General features: G+C 45.3%; 1 protein-coding gene across 1 annotated transcript in view; it reads right to left on the bottom strand.

The window, feature by feature from the left end:
* LOC143975016 (microsomal glutathione S-transferase 2-like) overlaps positions 1-18,771 on the bottom strand; it is a 40,430-nt gene that overhangs the window by 7,339 nt on the left and 14,320 nt on the right. The window contains exon 3 of the mRNA XM_077476929.1: positions 3,558-3,628. Within this exon, the coding sequence (XP_077333055.1) occupies positions 3,558-3,628 (71 nt within the window). The remainder of the gene's footprint in view (positions 1-3,557; positions 3,629-18,771) is intronic.

The following is an 18,771-nucleotide window of genomic DNA, read 5'->3' as shown; positions in this document are numbered from 1 at the left end:
CTGTGTCCGCTCTGCATATATAGAGTGGACACGGACCTGACATCGCTGCTCTGCTCATTGTGGCCCGCGACTGGTTACCAAGTCACTTTAATGCCGCGTACACACGATCAAACAAGCGGGTGGAAAAGTCCGGCAAACTGAAGTCCGCTGGACAATCCCCCCGTGTGTAGCCTCCGGCATACTTTTTTGACCCAAAAGTACGGCGGACTTAGAAAGTAGTTTTGCACTCCAATCTTCCCGCCGGACTCGCATTTCGGCCGACAATCCGGCCGTGTGTGTGCCAGTCCGCCATACTTTTGAAATGAACAGACTTTTCCTGCCCGGAGAAATTTCGAGCGGGTCTCCAGGTAGGCGGGGCCCGCGAAGGAGACGTCGCTGGCCCCGTCACCTGGTATGGACTTAAAGGGGAACCCCAACGCCGAAAAAAATCGTCGTGGGGTCCCCCCCCAAGTCCACAACAGACCCTTGTCCGAGCACGCTACCCGGCCGGCCAGGAAAGGAGGGGAGAGCGAGTGCCCCCCCCTCCTGAGCCGTACCTGAGCCGTACCAGGGGGTGTCTTGGGGAAGTGGGGGCCGCGCGCCCCCCCCCACCCCAAAGCACCTTGTCCCCATGTTGATGAGGACAAGGGCCTCTTCCCGACAACCCTGGCCGTTGGTTGTCGGGGTCTGCGGCGAGGGGCTTATCGGAATCCGGGAGCCCCCTTTAATAAGGGGGCCCCCGGATACCGGCCCCCCACCCTATGTGAATGAGTATGGGGTACAATGTACCCCTTACCCATTCACCTGTAAAATAAAGTACAAAAAAAACACAACACACAAGATAAAATAATTTATTGCACAGCTCCGGAGGTCTTCCGTCTTCGGGGGTCTTCTCGCCGGACTCCTCCGCTATCTTCTTCTAGCTCTTTTGCTAGCGGAGGAGCCCGGCATTCTTCCTCGTCACCGTGGCCTCTTCTTCCGACTTCGGGGGTTTTGTCCCCCTCTTCGGTTCTTCTGCCGGGCCACCGGGCCTTCTTATAGCTCTTTTACAGGCAGTGGTCCGGTCTTCTGTCGCTGCCGCTGCCGCCGCCTTCCGTTCTTCTTGTTCTTCTCCTTCTTCTCCTGGAGATGTTGACTTGAAGCTCTCTCCGGCCGCAATGCCAGGGAAGCGCTGCGCGGGGACTTATATTGGGACAAGGGGCGGGGTCATCGGTTTATGTCACATGGGTTGATGTCACATGGGTTGATGTCACATGGCGACAGTCCCAGCATCCTCCGGGACTGTGACATTGTAAGGGGGTGGGGTCACCATGTGACATCAACCCATGTGACATCAACCGATGACCCCGCCCCTTGTCCCTATATGAGTCCCCGCGCAGCGCGTCCCTGGCATTGCGGCCAGAGAGAGCTCCGAGTCAACATCTCCAGGAGAAGAAGGAGAAGAAGAAGAAGAAGAAGAACGGAAGTCGGCAGCGGCGGTGGCAGTGGCGACAGAAGACCGGGCCACCGCCTGTAAAAGAGCTATAAGAAGGCGCGGTGGCCCGGCAGAAGAACCGAAGAGGGGGACAAGACTCCCGAAGTCGGAAGAAGGGGTCGCAGTGACGGGGAAGAATGCCGGGCTCCTCCGCTAGCAAAAGAGCTAGAAGAAGATAACGGAGGAGTCCGGCGAGAAGAGCCCCGAAGACGGAAGACCCCCGGAGCTGTGCAATAAATTATTTTATCTTGTGTGTTGTGTTTTTTTTGTACTTTATTTTACAGGTGAATGGGTAGGGTTACATTGTACCCCATACTCATTCACATAGGGTGGGGGGCCGGTATCCGGGGGCCCCCTTATTAAAGGGGGCTCCCAGATTCCGATAAGCCCCTCACCCGCAGACCCCGACAACCAACGGCCAGGGTTGTCGGGAAGAGGCCCTTGTCCTCATCAACATGGGGACAAGGTGCTTTGGGGTGGGGGGGCCATGTGGCACCAAGGCACCTCCCATGTTGAGGGCACACGGCCTGGTACGGCTCAGGAGGGGGGGCGCTCGCTCGCCCCTCCTTTCCTGGCCGGCCGGGTAGCGTGCTCGGACAAGGGTCTGTTGTGGACTTGGGGGGGCGTTGGGGTTCCCCTTTAAGTGCATACCAGGTGGCTGGGCCAGCGGCGTCTCCTTCGCGGGCCCCGCCTACCTGGAGACGCGCTCGAAATGAGCGGACTTTCCTCCGCGTGCGTGGGCGAGTCCGTTCAGTAGGGCGGACAGTACGGCGGACTTATTATGCCGTATTAGTCCGCTGAAAAAGTGCCGTGTGTGGGCAAGTGGCCCGTTCGGAAAGTCCGGCGGACAGTCTGGCGGGAAGTCCGCCAGCAGTCTGGCGGGAAGTCCGCCAGACTAAGTCCGTCGGATAGGTGGCTACGTGTATACGCGGCATAAGTGGCCCTCGCTCTTCAAAAGGTTGGGTACCCCTGCTCTATACCATCAATACCTTGTTAGGACAGACAGTTCTCAAATCTAGTTACAATTGATAATGAAGATCTGCCCGCACAGTACAGACAGGGTTCATTTTGGCAAACACAGCTGCTCACCCCCTTCATAAACAAAGAACTATATAGGATTTTTCCTTGCTGGAGGGTCCAGAATAGAGGATCTTAAAAAAGTTATATGCATTTTTTTTAAGTTATACTAACAAATATAAAGTAGGTGTTAACCCAATTTGGCTGCACAAGTTGAAATACACTTTAAATGCTTGCCAACAGTATACAGTAAATGTACGGTGCCAAAGCGGCTCCCCTTCAGGATCAGGTACCTGTACCTGATCCTGCAGGTCTGGGTATGGGATGCGCATGCATGCCGCCGACAACTCGCTTTCAATGTGTTTGGACAAAGCAGGAACCAATCAATTGCTCTGGCAGACGGGATGTCCGACAGGACTCGCCGATCGTACGGGAGACAGGCAGAATGGCAATGTCTAAACAAGGCAGATCGCCGTTCTGTGAAAAGCGAAGGCATGGATCCTGTGTTCCTATAAAGCAGGGGCACAAAGCTCTGCCTTCACATAGTAAAAGCACCTCCCACACAGCAAGCACTCTCTAGGCACACATTTAACCCTTTTAGCGCCCCTGATGTTAACCACTTCCCTGCCAGTGTCATTAGTACAGTGACAGTGCATATGTTTAGCACTGATCGCTGTATTAGTGTCACTGGTCCCCAAAAAGTGTCAAATTTGTCTGCCACAATGTCGCAGTCCTGCTATAAGTCGCTGATTGCCGCCATTACTAGTAAAAAATACATTTAAAAAAACATAAATCTATCCCATAGTTTGTAAACGCTATAACTTTTGCGCAAACCAATCAATATATGCTTATTGGGATTTTTTTACCAAAATAATGTAGCGGAATACATATTGGCCTAAATTGATGAAGAAATTAGATTTTTTTTTTTTATTGGATGTGCTTTATAGCATGTTATTTTATTTTGATATGTTCAGTCATTCCAAACTCTACCACTAATGTATAATTCTTTGCTATTCTTTAGTTTTTATAATGGTGTGAGAATTGAGATGAATGCTTTTAAGATCAGATAAGGATACATAGAATTTACCTTGGTTAAAGAAGAAACCCGCAGTCCAAAGGTCAATCAAAAATAGCCCATAGAATTCAATACAGTTTTGTCTGCAAGAAAAGAATCCATTGTTATAAATCTATAATTTGAAGAAAAAAAAATCTGTTTATTGTCATATTATCTTGTGCTTAGATATACTACATTAAGAGCCCATTCACACCCGCAGGCACATGTTCTACTCTGTATAACACAAGCCTATGGGTGTGCATTGTTTAGGAGCAGTGTGCTCGGTGTTACAACGCATCACACTGTTTACCTTTATTTATTTTTTATTAACTTTATTGAAGTGAAACAAATTTTTATTTAATTCCAGTTCTATGCACCATGGTTTATAATGTGGTGTAGTGTGCTGCAACTTGCAGCGTAAAAATTTAAATTGTCCCATTTCTCTTCAGGGCACACCAACGCTGAAACAATAAAATAAAAGGCAAATTTCCTTGTCTGTGCATTGAGCCTGTGATATCTGGATAAATTCCTATTAGGAGGATCCTACAATAATTACTGGGTGTTACGAGTTTTGGGAAGGCCACAATGCAGCTAGATGTGCTCAGAGCATGTCCAGTTTATACAACTGGTATAATGAGGGTCATGGCCAAACGGCATAACTTGATTTATTACCCATATTTATAGAGCACCAACATATTACACAGGCCTTCCACATAGGCTCTTGCCTTCTAGCAAAGGCAAATTGCTTGAACTGAAATCATGTAGATAAATAAATTACTCACTTTCCTACACATAAAAATATAAAAAATCTTGCCTTCTGTGGATATTTTAAATAGGGCCAATCTTCTGGAGTGGCTAGTGATAGCATAGCAATTTCTGTAATCAAGTTAAAGTGTATCTCTATAAAAAATAAAATGTTTTCCGTTTTTTTTTGAAAGAGTAGGAATAGATGGCAATGGCTGACAGGATTGTGGATAGTGTATATGTGAAACTTAAGTGAAACTTCAGTGTTCTGTCTTTCTGGCTAAACCCACCAATATACCCACCAAAACAATGCAAGCCTCTGATGATAAATGTCACAGTTGCCAGTGTGTTTATGTCAGTTCTCAACTCAAATGACTGGTGAGATAGTTGATCATTGACCAGCTACATGGTAACTATAAATCTAAAGAGGCTATTATGACGTGTGGCGCACGTTTGCTTGGACACGGCAGCCCATTCATTTGAATGGACTGATGTGCCCACGTTTCCCGCAGGAAAAAGCTGCATGCACCTTTTTAAAAACGCGGTCGCAGGGAAGCCACGTGGGCAAAATTGACTATGCGATTTTTCTGCGGGTCCACAAAAGTGCGTCATGAGCTGAGATGCGTTGGGGTACCATTTAGAATGAATAGTAACCCCTCACGTCTCTTAGAAGAAGCACAATTTGGCTGCGGGTGGTTGCAGGTGCGGGAACAGGTGCGATTCCTGCACCAGCAGACTGCGTACATGTGTGAACCTAGTCTATAAGGTTGCATGGCTTGGTTTTCCCATGGCCCTTCATGGCATGAACTGATTAGACAAGGCCTTGTGAGCAAAGTGTAAGTGATCACTCCTGACGAGGCCTAATGTCAATTTTAGTAGGAACCTGAGCATGTGTGGAGCCTGGTAGGACAGTCTCAGCTGTCCACAGGCCGTCTAGATATAAAACTGCTTATGCCCAGTGCTCTCTCACAGATCTCACAGTCTGTCTCCTGTGGGAACCTGTTTGTGGGTGAAAGGGCTGAGTGCTGACAGAACACTAAAAAGGTACAAGTGCAGCCTGTTTATTTTGGGGAACTTATTCGAGAGCACCTTGTAAGCCAGGAACTGACCTGACTTTAATTAGTGGCCTGGACAAGCAGATGTTATGTTGGTTTTATGATATGGACAAAACTCACCTGCACTGAAAACTGTGTTTGTTTGGTGCCTTGCTGAAAAAAGGACAGGGCTGTTTCTGGGTGTCTGTCTTGTGCATGGTTTACTAAAGGTAATACCAATTGATGCCCCTACAGGTTAGACCCACTGTCAATCTATAATGGGAATATTCACCCCTGTATTTGTTCTGGTGACCATTGTCATGGAGAAAGAATCAGGGAATTTACAAAACTTTAGCACTGTCTCCAGAACAAAAGGTCAGGGAAAATCTTTCAATAAGGACAGTACTTTTGGGGACAGCTGTCTAAGCCCTTGTACACACGGTTGGACATTCCAACGGAAAATGTCAGATCGGACCGTGTTGTCGGATGATCCGACCGTGTGTGTGCTTCATCTGACTTTTTCCGTCGGAATGTCCGACCAACAAAGTTTGAGACCTGGATATAAAAAATTTTCGACAACATGATCCGATCAGACTTTGTTTGATCGTTTGTAGAGAATTCCGATCGGACAAAGTGCCACGCATGCTCAGATCAAATTTCTAGACCAAAGCTATTGGCTACTAGCCTGAACGTAGTCCCGTTTGTAAATAAATAACGTCATCATGTTACGAACGATCTGATTTTCCGACAACTTTGTCCGACCGTGTGTATGCAACACCAGTTTCGGACAAAATCCGTCAGAAAAAAACAGACGGATTTTGTTGTCGGAATTCCGGCTAAGAGGGAAATCTCTCTCAGGGAGATTTTCCTCTTGCATCTTGTTGCTTCTCTGGGACAGGAAGTGAAGAGAATTTACCTCAATGGTACATAGAAAAAAAATATGGCAGGGGTTTTAACCCTTCCATACTCTATCCAAAACTGGAAAAAGTTTTATCTATATATACACAATTCAAGTGTTTAAAGTGTTTAAAGTTATAATATTCCACTTCAGAGATTATTATTTTCTTTGTAAATGATACATACAGTTTGTGATGGCAGCTTCCCTGGTTATGTTGCTGTCAGGAGCACTGACATTTTTTTTTGGTAATGTAACGCCGGTACTCCTAACGAGTACGCGCTATGTTCGTAAATTTAGTTTTTGCCCAAAACTGTAGTGAGTTTTGGGGTTACTTGTGCTAAATTGTGCTTTGGCATCAATTTGGCTGGGCTGTATTAAGGTTCTGCCTGATCATAGGTGGGGTTCGCACCTGTGAGAGGCCTTAGAATGCAGTCTGGTTGGACGCATTAGGTACTAATCTCTCTCGGAGCGTATCAGTGGCAATTTGTCTCGCTGTGTATTTTCCGGGAGAGGGTACTTAAGGTGCTGAAGTCACGTGGTTCTGGGTTCCGGTCTAGAAGTTGCTCCTGACCAGCCCCCAGGGGCCCTAATGGTCTGAGGTGCAGATCCATCCGTTTCCGAGCCTCGGAACTGGCTAGTCCGAGGTGCAGTAACTGGAAGAAGGATTCTAAGGTGTTCCGGTGCCATCTCAGGTTTGGAGAGGCCCAGCAACTCTACAAGCGCCCAGGGGAGGACTCTTTAGTAGGAGAGCCACGCACAAGGCTGGCTGCTCAATAAGAGCCTGGAAGCTGAGCTGCCATGGACATTGATTGAATCCACATTTCTTACGGTATCACCGGACCAGCTGAAAGATTCTGGTACAGTAAGAAAAGTTCCTACTTCTATCCTTCCAGGTTCCAACTAAGTTTTTCAAACAAGTCTGTGTGAGTGACTTTGCAAAGCTAGAATTACCTGTTGGCTGCTAAATCCAAGCTCAAGGATTTATCCAACAGTTAAAGAGTCCAGTTGCGAGTGGCTATTCCCTGGATTATGTACAGAGAGAGACTTTTATTGAAGTCAGCAGTTCAGAGCACCTGAGCTAAACTTTATCCTGATACCCTCTATTCCCAACTTAGAGACTGAGTACTGTTTTATGCTAAATAAAAATCCTAACAAGGAACGCAAGTGTCGGTCTCTGCAATTACTGGGTTATCAACCTTGGGAACCCCTAGACAAGAACAACGAGTACGAGCTGGTGGAGGTAATCGGTAAGCCCAGAAAAATGTAGCCGCCCCTTCGAGGGTAAGTGCTACAGTAATTTGGTATCATGTTATCTGTAGTTCTTTAATAAAACCTTTATAGAACTGAATCTAAAATATGAATCCTACAGTGTACAATAATAATTGGCAGCATTAGAATGTGCTACTTATTTCTCATGTGACAATGTTTTTTTTTTTCCATTCTCAGAGCAAAAGTCCAACATGAAGCAATGCACTATATATATATTTAGTGAGTAGATAGTGATATGTTAACATAGGAAGTTTGTCATCCTTTGACCGTCTTGTGCAATTTCACAATCATAGTACAGTATCATTGCTAGTATATGCCTACACTTTACTAAATAACTGGCTAGCTAAGCAGGCTGTCCCAAGCTACTATACTATATTGCACTAGGGCCAAGGGATTTTAAATAAAAATGTTTTTAGCACATTTAGTAACATGACGTACCTCCAGAACTGGAGTGATCCACCAGCCTGGAAATCCTCTGTAAGAAGTCATTGTTCTCCGATAAATACCTATTCAGAGCATGCCAGGTAGACATCTAGCACCTAGCACGTAACACCTAGGGGCTTGTTCCAACCAGATGTGGGAGTTCTACATTTTCAGATTTTTATAGCACAAGCAGAATGCAGTGATAGTAGAAAGATTTCAGTTCAGTCCATTGCAACAGTACATTTTAGTTTTTGAGTTAAAGTCAATTCACAGAGAATTTTTCAAAGACGTAATGCAATGCATGTCAATGCATTACTGAACAGCTTCAAAATGAAAGCACCCATTCAAATTATTTAGCATTATCTAACACTAAAATTGCCATGATTTTGTTTCATAAGTCTATTAGGCGGGGCTTTTTTTTCAGCTGAAACTTGGTGGAACCCATTTCCACTACCTCTGGCTCAGACCCTCTGCTCCCTGATCACCACTTTCACTGGTAAACACAGAAGTCCAGCGTCTGTGTTTACTAGTGATAGCTTGTCTTCCACAGATCTGCAGAGTGCATGATTGGTCACAATAGAACTGCAGGGAAAAAACAGGGAGGAGTAGGCACCGACCTGAGTGTAGTATTAAAATGATGACTTTAATAGGATAAGATTAAAAACACTTAAAAGATGATAGAAGATGCATGCTTGTCAAAGTAAAGTGCAGTCCTGGCATTCCACATGGCTCTGTGGATCCCACAGCTGTTCCGGATAGCTGGAAAGAATTGAGCAGTTGGCTGAAATGGATCACGGTGTTCCTCCAGGAGCAAAGGAACCAAGCGGCTCCACACAGACCAGCATGGACCATGGAACAGGAAGTGATGTCAACGGCGTCTGATTGGACCTAGGCAGGGCTGGAATCTTGTCAATCAGAGCTGCAGGGATGAAAGGCTACGCACTCAGGCCTGACTGCTCCTTCTAAAGGCCAATAGAAGGAGCAGTCAGCTCCGAGCTCAAAAATAGTCTTTCAAAAATTTAGACCACGATGTATTCTGCTACATTTCTTTGATGAAAATAACCCAAATTAGTGTATGTTATTTAGTCTGTAGGAAAGTTATAGAGTCCACAAACTATGGTATACAGTATATATTTTGAGAACTGAAAACACCAGGACAGTACAAATACCGTATATACTCGAGTATAAGCCGAGATTTTCAGCCTCTTTTTTGAGGCTGAAAGTGCCCCCTCGGCTTATACTCGAGTCACCGCTGTCTGACTGCTCGATCAGCGTATCGAGCAGACAGACGGCGGACATTAAAATTCAAAAGCCGCGCCTCCTTCTCCGCCTCCGCCTGTGATAGGCGGAACACTGAATTTCCCAGCAGTCAGTGTTCCGCCTATCACGGACATCCGTTCATTCTCATACTACGGACGAGTATGAGAGGATGTCCGTGATAGGCGGAACACAGGCTGCTGGGAAATTGAGTGTTCCGCCTATCACAGGCGGAGGACGGAGGCGCGGCTTTTGAATTGTAGAATGGCCGCCGAGAAGAGCGGCGATCCATCGGCACGACACGGGACGGAGGAGGCACGGAACGGAGGAGGCACGGGACAGAGGAGGCACGGGACAGAGGAGGCACGGGACAGAGGAGGCACGGGACAGAGGAGGCACGGGACAGAGGAGGCACGGGACAGAGGAGGCTCGGGACGACGGCGGCTCGGGACGGAGGCTTGGGACACAGGTAGGCTGGACACACACACAAGGCTGCACGGACACACACACACACACACACACACACACACACACACACACACACACACACAGGGATGGATGGATGGATGGATGGATACACACACACACACACACACACACAGGGATGGATGGATGGATGGATACACACACACACACACACACACACACACACACAGGGATGGATGGATGGATGAATACACACACACACACACACACACACAGGGATGGATGGATGGATGGATACACACACAGGGATGGATGGACGGACACACACACAGGGATGGATGGATGGATGGATGGATGGATGGACACACACACAGGGATGGATGGACGGACACACACACAGGGATGGACGGACACACAGGGATGGACAGCCATGTCTCACCCTCGGCTTATACACGAGTCAATAAGTTTTCCAGTTTTTTGGGGGTAAATTGGGGGCCTCGGCTTATATTCGGGTCGGCCTATACTCGAGTATATACGGTACCCCCCAAATTAGCTTTTTGGAAAGTATAAAGTCTGAGATATTTAGTAAGAGGCATGGCGAGTTTTTTAAAGTTTTAATTTTTTGGAAAATTAAGGATAAAAAAAATGTTTTTTCACATTATTTAAAAAAAAATGTACACACTGTCACCAGTGAAGTACAGCATCATCACATAGCTGATGTGGCGGTGACCAGGGACACTGACTGGTGACAGTATGTAAAAAAATAAAAAAATTGGTATACTTTGGACCAAGTTAGACCAATATAACTATGTACAACATGCTGATGCCTGGATTTTTTTTTAACTGAAATATATACCTTCTTTTGCCTTCAGCTTCCTTCAATTCTCCAAATTCCTGACTTCTTGTTAAAGAGTGACCACTTTTGTTTTCCATTGTCCCACTGTTTGTAGGAACGTAGTCACGCTAGCTTGCTCATTCCTGAGTTGGAATAGGGAATATGGACTATGAGTTTTAAAGTGTGCATAGAGAAGTACACATGACTGCAAGTAACATTGCACCTCTTATGCCAAACAAATGGAAGTGAGGGGGAAAAATAAAGGTTTAACCCTTTTGGTGCCAGGTCCCTACTGGGATTGTGCGCGAAACTGACAGGCAGACTCCTGTTTGTCAGGTGAAAGCATTCGGGCAGTATTGCTCTCACACACCCCAGGTACCAGCGCCCCCAGCCATGCTTGATGGGCACTGCTTGCCCATCTACAAGCCAGGAGGGAGATGGCGGGTGCCGGAGGCTGGGGGGGAAGGAGAAGAGCGGACACACATCTGCTCTCCTCCCCTTCTTGCTGTGACGTCACTTCCGGGTCAGCATCTAGGTGTCCTCCACTAGCTCAGCCGGAAAGGAATGTTTTGCTATGCGATCTGCATTGCAAAACATTAAGTGAAGTCCAAAGAAGACATGTAGGGTCTTTTAGACCCTGCATGACCCAATAAAAAGAACCTCTCAGCTAAAAATCATCACATAGGGCACTTTTTGTCCCCTATGTGATGAAAAAAAAAAGTAAAGTAAAAAACAAATATATATATATTTTTTTAAATGAAGTTACACCTAAGCACACAAAATCCCCCCCCCCCCCCCAAAAAAAATTTTTTTTGAGGCCCCCCCATCTTCACATATACAGATGTACGAACCTAAATGCAAGTGTCGGGAGTGCCTAAGCATGGAAACGTTGATTGCGATACACATGTTACATATCGCGCAAGAGCTGCTCCGTAACACTAAACTGATGACCTATAGGGGACTTTTGAAGCACCGCTTATATAAAATATAGGGTACTAAAGTTTGTAGCTATTTCACAGGCGCACGCAAATTTAAGGTTTGGCATGTTGGGTATCTATTTACTTGGCGCAACCTTGTCTTATATATTTTAACAAAATTTGCATTTGTTTGACCTATAATTCACTTTAGTGTGTTTTTTACTAACATTTTGCATTTCCTAGACTTTTGCGGTAATATTGTGTGACATAAAAAATTGGAACTACAACTATTTTATTCTCTAGGGTGTCTGCTTTCAGAAAATACATAATGTTTGGGGATTTTACATCTTCTTTATGGCTAAAATGATTTTTTAAACATGTGTGCGCAAAAAAAGCAAAAACTGCTCTGACAGCAATAAGAGCTCACAGAGGATGGTACAAAGAGGCAGATAAACACACTCAGAATGATTTAAAGTGGATGTAAACCCACTCTAATCCTTTCTAAATTACTGCAATATTGGTTATCTAGAAGGATATACATGCCTCCTGCATGTATACTTATCTGTCAAATGTCTCCCCTCTGTCTGCTATGAGACCCGAAAACTGCAGATTCTGTGGGTGGGTCTGTTTTCCAGGGCTCAGTGGGTGGAGTCGTGATGTCAGTAGACTCCCCGCCCACCTCTGCACTCCCCTTATCAACATGCATTTTCCCCTGTGTATTTCTTACACTGAACTTCTGCTATGAGCACCAACATCCAGTCAAAACCCAGAAAAGTCCCCACATTACTTCAGCATGCCAAATCATGCTGAGGTGTGGAACAGACAATCCTTGCAGAGCTGCTGAAGAAAGGAGTGGGAGGGAATTAAAAAAGAATGCAAGTCTCTTAGGCTAGTGCACGAGTTATGTAAATCACCTGTCAATCACAGCAAGGGGGAGGATTTGACAAAGTTTTTCTCTGTTTGTCAAGATTTATCTCACTGAACAATAAAAGAGGATTGCTCAAAGCTGGATTAACTCTTTGTGGCAAGACTGGGCTCAAATGATAGGAAATCTTATACTCTACATTATGACATTAAAAAATAATGCATGTCTCTTAGACTAGTGCACAAGATATGCAAATCACCTGTCAATCGCAGCAAGGGGGAAGAACGGACAAAGTTTTCACAGTTTGTCCATTTTATTTCACTGAAAAAAGATATGAGGATTGCTCAGAGCTGGATTAAAGTGGTTGTAAACCCTTACAAACCACTTTGACCTACAGGTAAGCCTAGATTAAGGCTTACCTGTAGGTCCAAGAAATATCTCCCAAACCTATACGGTTTAGGAGATATTTGCCCGAAGACGGGCACCGCTGTCTACAGCACATGCGCCGTAGACAGCGGCGCGCAAGCGCACTGAGCGTGGCATCGTTGATGACGAAGATGCCGCGCAATGCTGCGCGTCTCGGCTCCCGTGCGCATGCATGGGAGAGACATCATCGCGGCTTCGCCGAATGACAGCGGCGGAGCTGCGAGGCCCCACCGAGAAGATGGATGCGCCGAACTACAGGGGACAGCGGTGACTTCGCTGGCTCCTGTGTCAGGTAAGTGACACATAATGGACTACTATGTGATACATAGTAGTCCATTATGCTTTGCCTTTGCAGGGAATGAAAGAGGACGCAAACTCATCAGGGTTTACTTCCTCTTTAACTCTTTGTGGCAAAACTGGGCACAGCTGATCTGAAATCCCATACTCTATATTGTGCCAGACAAAAAAATAAAATAAAACATTTTCGGGTTTACATTCACTTTAATGAAAAAAATTGATTACAGGGCCATTAGTTAGTAGATGTGTATGGCTTATTCTTAAGAAAAGGGTATCCTTTAGCCCCGGTTCACACTATAACCCGCATGTGAGTTGTGCAGGAAAAGCACCCCATCCTTGTGCAATTCACATGTGATTCAGTGCAGTGCGATTTTGTAATGGACTCAAATAGCACCGCATCACACCAAAGAAGTGCAAGCACCATTTTTGGAGCTGCACTTCAAATGGACCGCATGGTGTTTTTGTACCATGCCATCCGGTGCAAGCAATCCGCACTGTGTTTGCGATGCATTTAAAGCGTTGTCAACTTTGTAATGACACCCACAGCGGATTGCAAACACAGTGCGATTACAATGCGGTGCGGGAAGCGCGTAGGGATTGCTGCGTTTCTTGCAACGCTTATGACTGAACCTAGGCTTAGTGCAGTGTTTCTCAATTCCAGTCCTCATGGCCCACTAACAGGTCATGTTTTCAGGCTTTCCATTATTTTGCACAGATGATTTGATCAGTTTCACTGCCTTAGTAATTACCCCAGCTGTTTCATCTGAGGGAAATCCTGAAAACATGACCTGTTAGTGGGCCATGAGGACTGGAATTGAGAAACACTGGCTTAGTGTCACCTTATGAACCACATGAGTGGTTCTTGAACCCAAACAATTTAAAAGAAAAATAAACAGAGGGGTTAATGTGCCAGCCAACATGCTTAGATAGATGAAAAGCAGTAGTGGTAATACTGTTTAGTAATTGACATTAATGCCTTGTAATAAGCTAGTGGCATTTGGAGAGAGCACATTAATATCACAGCAACAGTGATGTCTAACATGAACGAATTACAGGCTTTCACCTTATTCTCCACCAACAGAGCTGAGAGTGAAAGGAGGAAAGAAAATTCATAAACAAAATGACATTTTTACCCAGAGGCAGCAAGAGGAGACAAAAAGGACCGCATGAGGACATTGAGACACCAGCTGTGCAGCACTAATCCAATTTGTATAGGCACCTTTATAAGTGTCACTTTTACGTATTGCTGCCGACGGAAAGAAAATGATTTCTTTGGATCATTTAATATACGGTAGTCTATCAATGCTATTTTCTCTATGTTTTTATTTTGACATTTTTTTTATAAAGATTTACAGGTTATACATATTTTATTGGTTATTTTTTTGTGTTTCCATGTTATTTTCCAAAAGGCAAAATCATTTAGGATTACCTCCTTTTAAATCGGTATTAAACCCCCAAAAAAACATGTAATATATTGCATCTTACCGGTTGTTAGATGTGATGGCTTCATTTTTTAATCTTTTTTCGTTTTTCGTTTTATCTGGTGATCTGCCCAGTTATTTTTCAACTTCTTTTAACAAAACAAGCTGTGCAGCAAAATTTTCAGACGCCTTGTTGAGACAAAACATTTACCACTGCTGGGGTGCTTACAATGGTCAGCTTTTATTTATGTAAAAGCTTTATCCCAAAAGTATAAAGGTTTTACTATCCGATTCTCCAAGTATATGAGGTGCAGGACTATACCTTACTTCTGGTTTAGGCAGGGTTCCTCAATCCATGCATTGTAAATCCTCAAGGTTTTTCGCCTTAATGCATGCTATGTATTAAGGTGAAAAACCTCCCGTGAGCAGCCCCCCTTTTACTTACCTGAACCCGGTCTTTCCAGCAACGGGACGAGCACGCCATCATCGGTGTCTCTGGTGCTGATTGGATAGATTGATAGCAGAGCAGCCATTGGCTCCCTCTGCTGTCAATGAAATCCAATGATGTGGAGGCCGAGTCCTGCTGTCTGTGTCAATGAACGCAACAGCAGGACACGGGAGGATGCCCGCACGAGTGCCCTGAGGGAGAGCTGCTCTCCAACGGTGCACTCGAGAAGAGGAGGAGCCAGGAGCGCCGCTAAGGGGCGCCAGAAGAGGAGGATCGGGGCCACTCTGTGCAAAACCAACTGCACAGAGGAGGTAAGTATGACATGTTTGTTTTAAAAAAAAAAAATACATATACTTTAATATTATATGTATATGCGCATAATATTTATAACATATTGTATGGTGTAAGGAAGAAGCGATATAGTTAATATCGGAACTGTGGTTTGAGGACTGTGGCAAATATGTAATATTTTAAAGTTGTGTAGTTGTAAAGATCATTCGAATAGTTAAGATATAGCGAGAGTAGTGCCCATAGTTATTTAACAGCAGAGCAGTATCTGAATATCAGCAAGTAGTTAACAAGAAGGCGCGTGAGTGTTTCCCATAGTAACATGACAGCAGAGTGACATACAAATATTGGCAATACGTACCACGCTCCACAACCTCTGAGAAAGTCATGTGTCAATGGTGCAACATAGGGGCCTATCTACCACAAGGAAAACAAGGCGTTTGCCTGGGTGGCATTTTTCAGGGGGTCAGTGCTACCCCCAGGCAGAAGGGACACTACAAGCAGTGACATCGCTATGGGGTGCAGACCACACCCAGGTAACACCCGCAAGAGGGGTGACACCAGAGGAGGCTGTGGACTGACCATTCGGTGACAGGTAAGCAAAGCGGAAGCAGACGGCAAAGGTGGCTGTAGCCTCTGATCCTGAAAGTAGCTAACTTGGCTAAGCCAGTCAGAGTCTTGGGCTGTGACCATGCCTCGGCAGCTTCGCTACACACAGCTGGTAAAAAGGATGGTCTGAGGGAAGGTGAGAGTCTGGTGCAGTTTGTTTTTGCGGGGGAAAGGAGATGGACTGATGTAGTATGGAGGGATAGAGGAACCCCCCTCTCTGCCCCTCTCACCCCCCTCTCTCTCTCCCCTCACCTCTTTCCCCCCTCCCTCTTTCTCTCATCCCCTCTGTCTCTCCCCATCTCCGAAGAGCATAAAGAGGAATGGGTGGAGTTTACAGATGAAGGGGTGGATCTTAAACAGGAAGGGGTGGGACAAATTTAGATGGGGGGCCGATTTTAGTCTTGCCTAGGGCAGCACAAAACCAAGATACTCCACTGGCGCAACATATAAGGGGTGAAGCCATTGATATACAAGAAGCAAGAGGAGTCTGTTTGAAGCAAGGCCACATGGCCATTTCTTAAGGGAATAGTGCATGTTTTTTATCTGTGGTGCACCAGACTTTGTGCACGAACAAATGTGAACGTTTCTTTTACTGTTTAATAAAATTGAGATCAGTGCAACAGAGAAACACCATGATGGCTTACATTTATTTCTTGAGCACCTATTGAGGATTATATAAAGGGCACCATATATAAAATAGAGAATCTACATTTATTGTTCGAGAGATGGACCACGGTATTGTGGAGATGCATGACCAAATCAGAGGATTGTGAAATGAGTTCAATCAAGAATTAATGAGCCCCTTAAAGGGGAAGGCACATCCTGACCTAACTTTCATAGGTGAAAAATGAAGGTGGGTACATGGTGTGGAAGGTGAAGAACACAAGGGAAATCACCACTGAAGATTAGTGTGGAACACAACATTTTAAACACAAAGAGGACTTTTGATTTAAAGTGGGACTTTAAGACCTTAATGACTTTTAATATGGTGGTAGTAATATTTAATGTGAAGATTTTTCAGTATGTTGGGGTTTTTTACCAGCATTTTGATTTTGTATGACATGTAGATGATTAGATTGATGGTATAGGAGGTGGAAAGCAGCGCTGCAATGTATTTCGATCTATATGATTAGAGTTGTCGGTACCATGTGATAGCTGTGATCAAATATAGCAGATCACATGACAATTGTAAAAAATGGATGGCTTCCTTTCATGCCATCCATTGTGTACAATTGTGTTGTTTACTGTGATTGGTCACAGTGATCACATAGTACAGACAGGGCCAATCACAGCCCTTCTAAGTACTGTGTACTTAGCTGTGGCCAATCACAGCTATTCCCAACAAAAGACACTGAATGAATCAGTTAAAATTGTACAGATGGTTGTTTATAACAGTGAAATTCAGTGGTATGAACAATCATAATGTGCAAAAAAGAAAAAAAACCTGATCATTTCCCTAGAGTAGTACAGTGTTACATGGTATTTCTCTAGTCACAGTACGTTAAAAAAAAAAAAATCATAATTATTTTTTTTAAATGGAAGGAAAAATAAAAACAAATGATTTACTGTCACCAGTCAGTGTCCCTGATCACCACCACACCCATTGTATGATAACGCTGTACTGCACTGGTGACAATATGTAAAAAAAAAAAAAAATTGTGAATTTTGTTTTTTCATTTGTTAATGTTCCAAAAAATTGTGACAAAAAATTACAACTTCAAAAAACTCACCATACCTCTTACTAAATACCTGGACTGTCTACTTTCCAAAAATGGGTCATTTGGGGGATATTTGTACTGTGCTGACATTTCAGGGCCTCAGGAAATGAGATAGGCCATCAGTACATCAGGATTGATCGATTTTTAGATATATACCATAGTTTGTGGATAATTTTCTTAAAGATAATATACACTGATCTGGGTTATTTTCACAACAAAAAAATGTAGCAGAAAACATTTTGTCCTAAATTTATGAAGAAAGATCATTTATTTGCAAAATTTTCTAACAGAGTTAATCACCTCGCGCCCGCCCTATGGCCGAATGACGGCCGTAGAGCAGGCGCGTTCGTCCGGGTGGTCGTCCCTGGACGTCCTGATGTTTACTTCCGCAATGCGCGCCGCCGCGGGCGCGCATCGCGGAAGTTCTGTGTTCGCCGTGTCCCCCGGGGACAGGCAAACACAGATCGCTGTAAACGGCCAATCACAGCAGCCGTTTACAGCGTGTCCAATGGGAGATGATCTCATATGTAAACATATGAGATCATCTCTCAGCGCCGCTCTCCCTCCTCGCACAGACAGTGTGAGAGGGGAGAGATGAACGGCTGCAGCGGCAGCCGTTCTGCCTGTAGTAAAAAAAAAAAAAGTAAAAAAAATAAATAAAAAGTGCCATCTTCCCCCAGCAGTGCCATCCGCCCCAGCAGTGCCATCTGCCCCAGTGCCATCCACCCCAGTGCCATCCACCCCAGTGCTACCTGCCCCCAGTGCCATCCACCCCAGTGCTACCTGCCCCCAGTGCCATCCATCCCAGTGCTACCTGCCCCCAGTGCCATCCACCCCAGTGCTACCTGCCCCCAGTGCTACCTGCCCCCAGTGCCACCTGTCGTCAGTGCCACCTGTCGTCAGTGTCACCTGTCGTCAGTGCCACGTGTCATCAGTGCCACATAGTGCCATCTGTCATCAGTGCCACGTATCAGTGCCATTTGTCATCAGTGCCACCTGTCAGTGTCACGTGCCATCTGTTGTCAGTGTCACGTGTCATCAATGCCACTTATCAGTGCCATCTGTCATCAGTGTCACGCGTCATCGGTGCCATGTATTAGTGGCATCTGTCATCGGTGGCACGTATTAGTGCCCCGTATTAGTGCCATCTGTCATCAGTGCCACGTATTAGTGCCACGTGTCTTCAGTGCCACGTATAAGTGCCACGTGTCATCAGTGCCACGTATAAGTGCCACGTGTCATCAGTGCCACATATTAGTGCCATCTGTCATCAGTGCCACATATTAGTGCCATCTGTCATCAGTGCCACCTGTCATCAGTGCCACGTATAAGTGTCATCATTGCCACGTATCAGTGCCATCTGTCATCAGCG

The sequence above is a fragment of the Lithobates pipiens genome, unplaced genomic scaffold (genome assembly GCF_037356315.1).
Source record: "Lithobates pipiens isolate NorthernLeopardFrog02 unplaced genomic scaffold, aLitPip1_a1.2 Scaffold_13, whole genome shotgun sequence".
In the NCBI taxonomy this organism is placed as follows: Eukaryota; Metazoa; Chordata; class Amphibia; order Anura; family Ranidae; genus Lithobates; species Lithobates pipiens.
The sequence above is the reverse complement of the archived record's forward strand: the minus strand, read 5'-3'. Positions and strand labels throughout refer to the sequence as shown.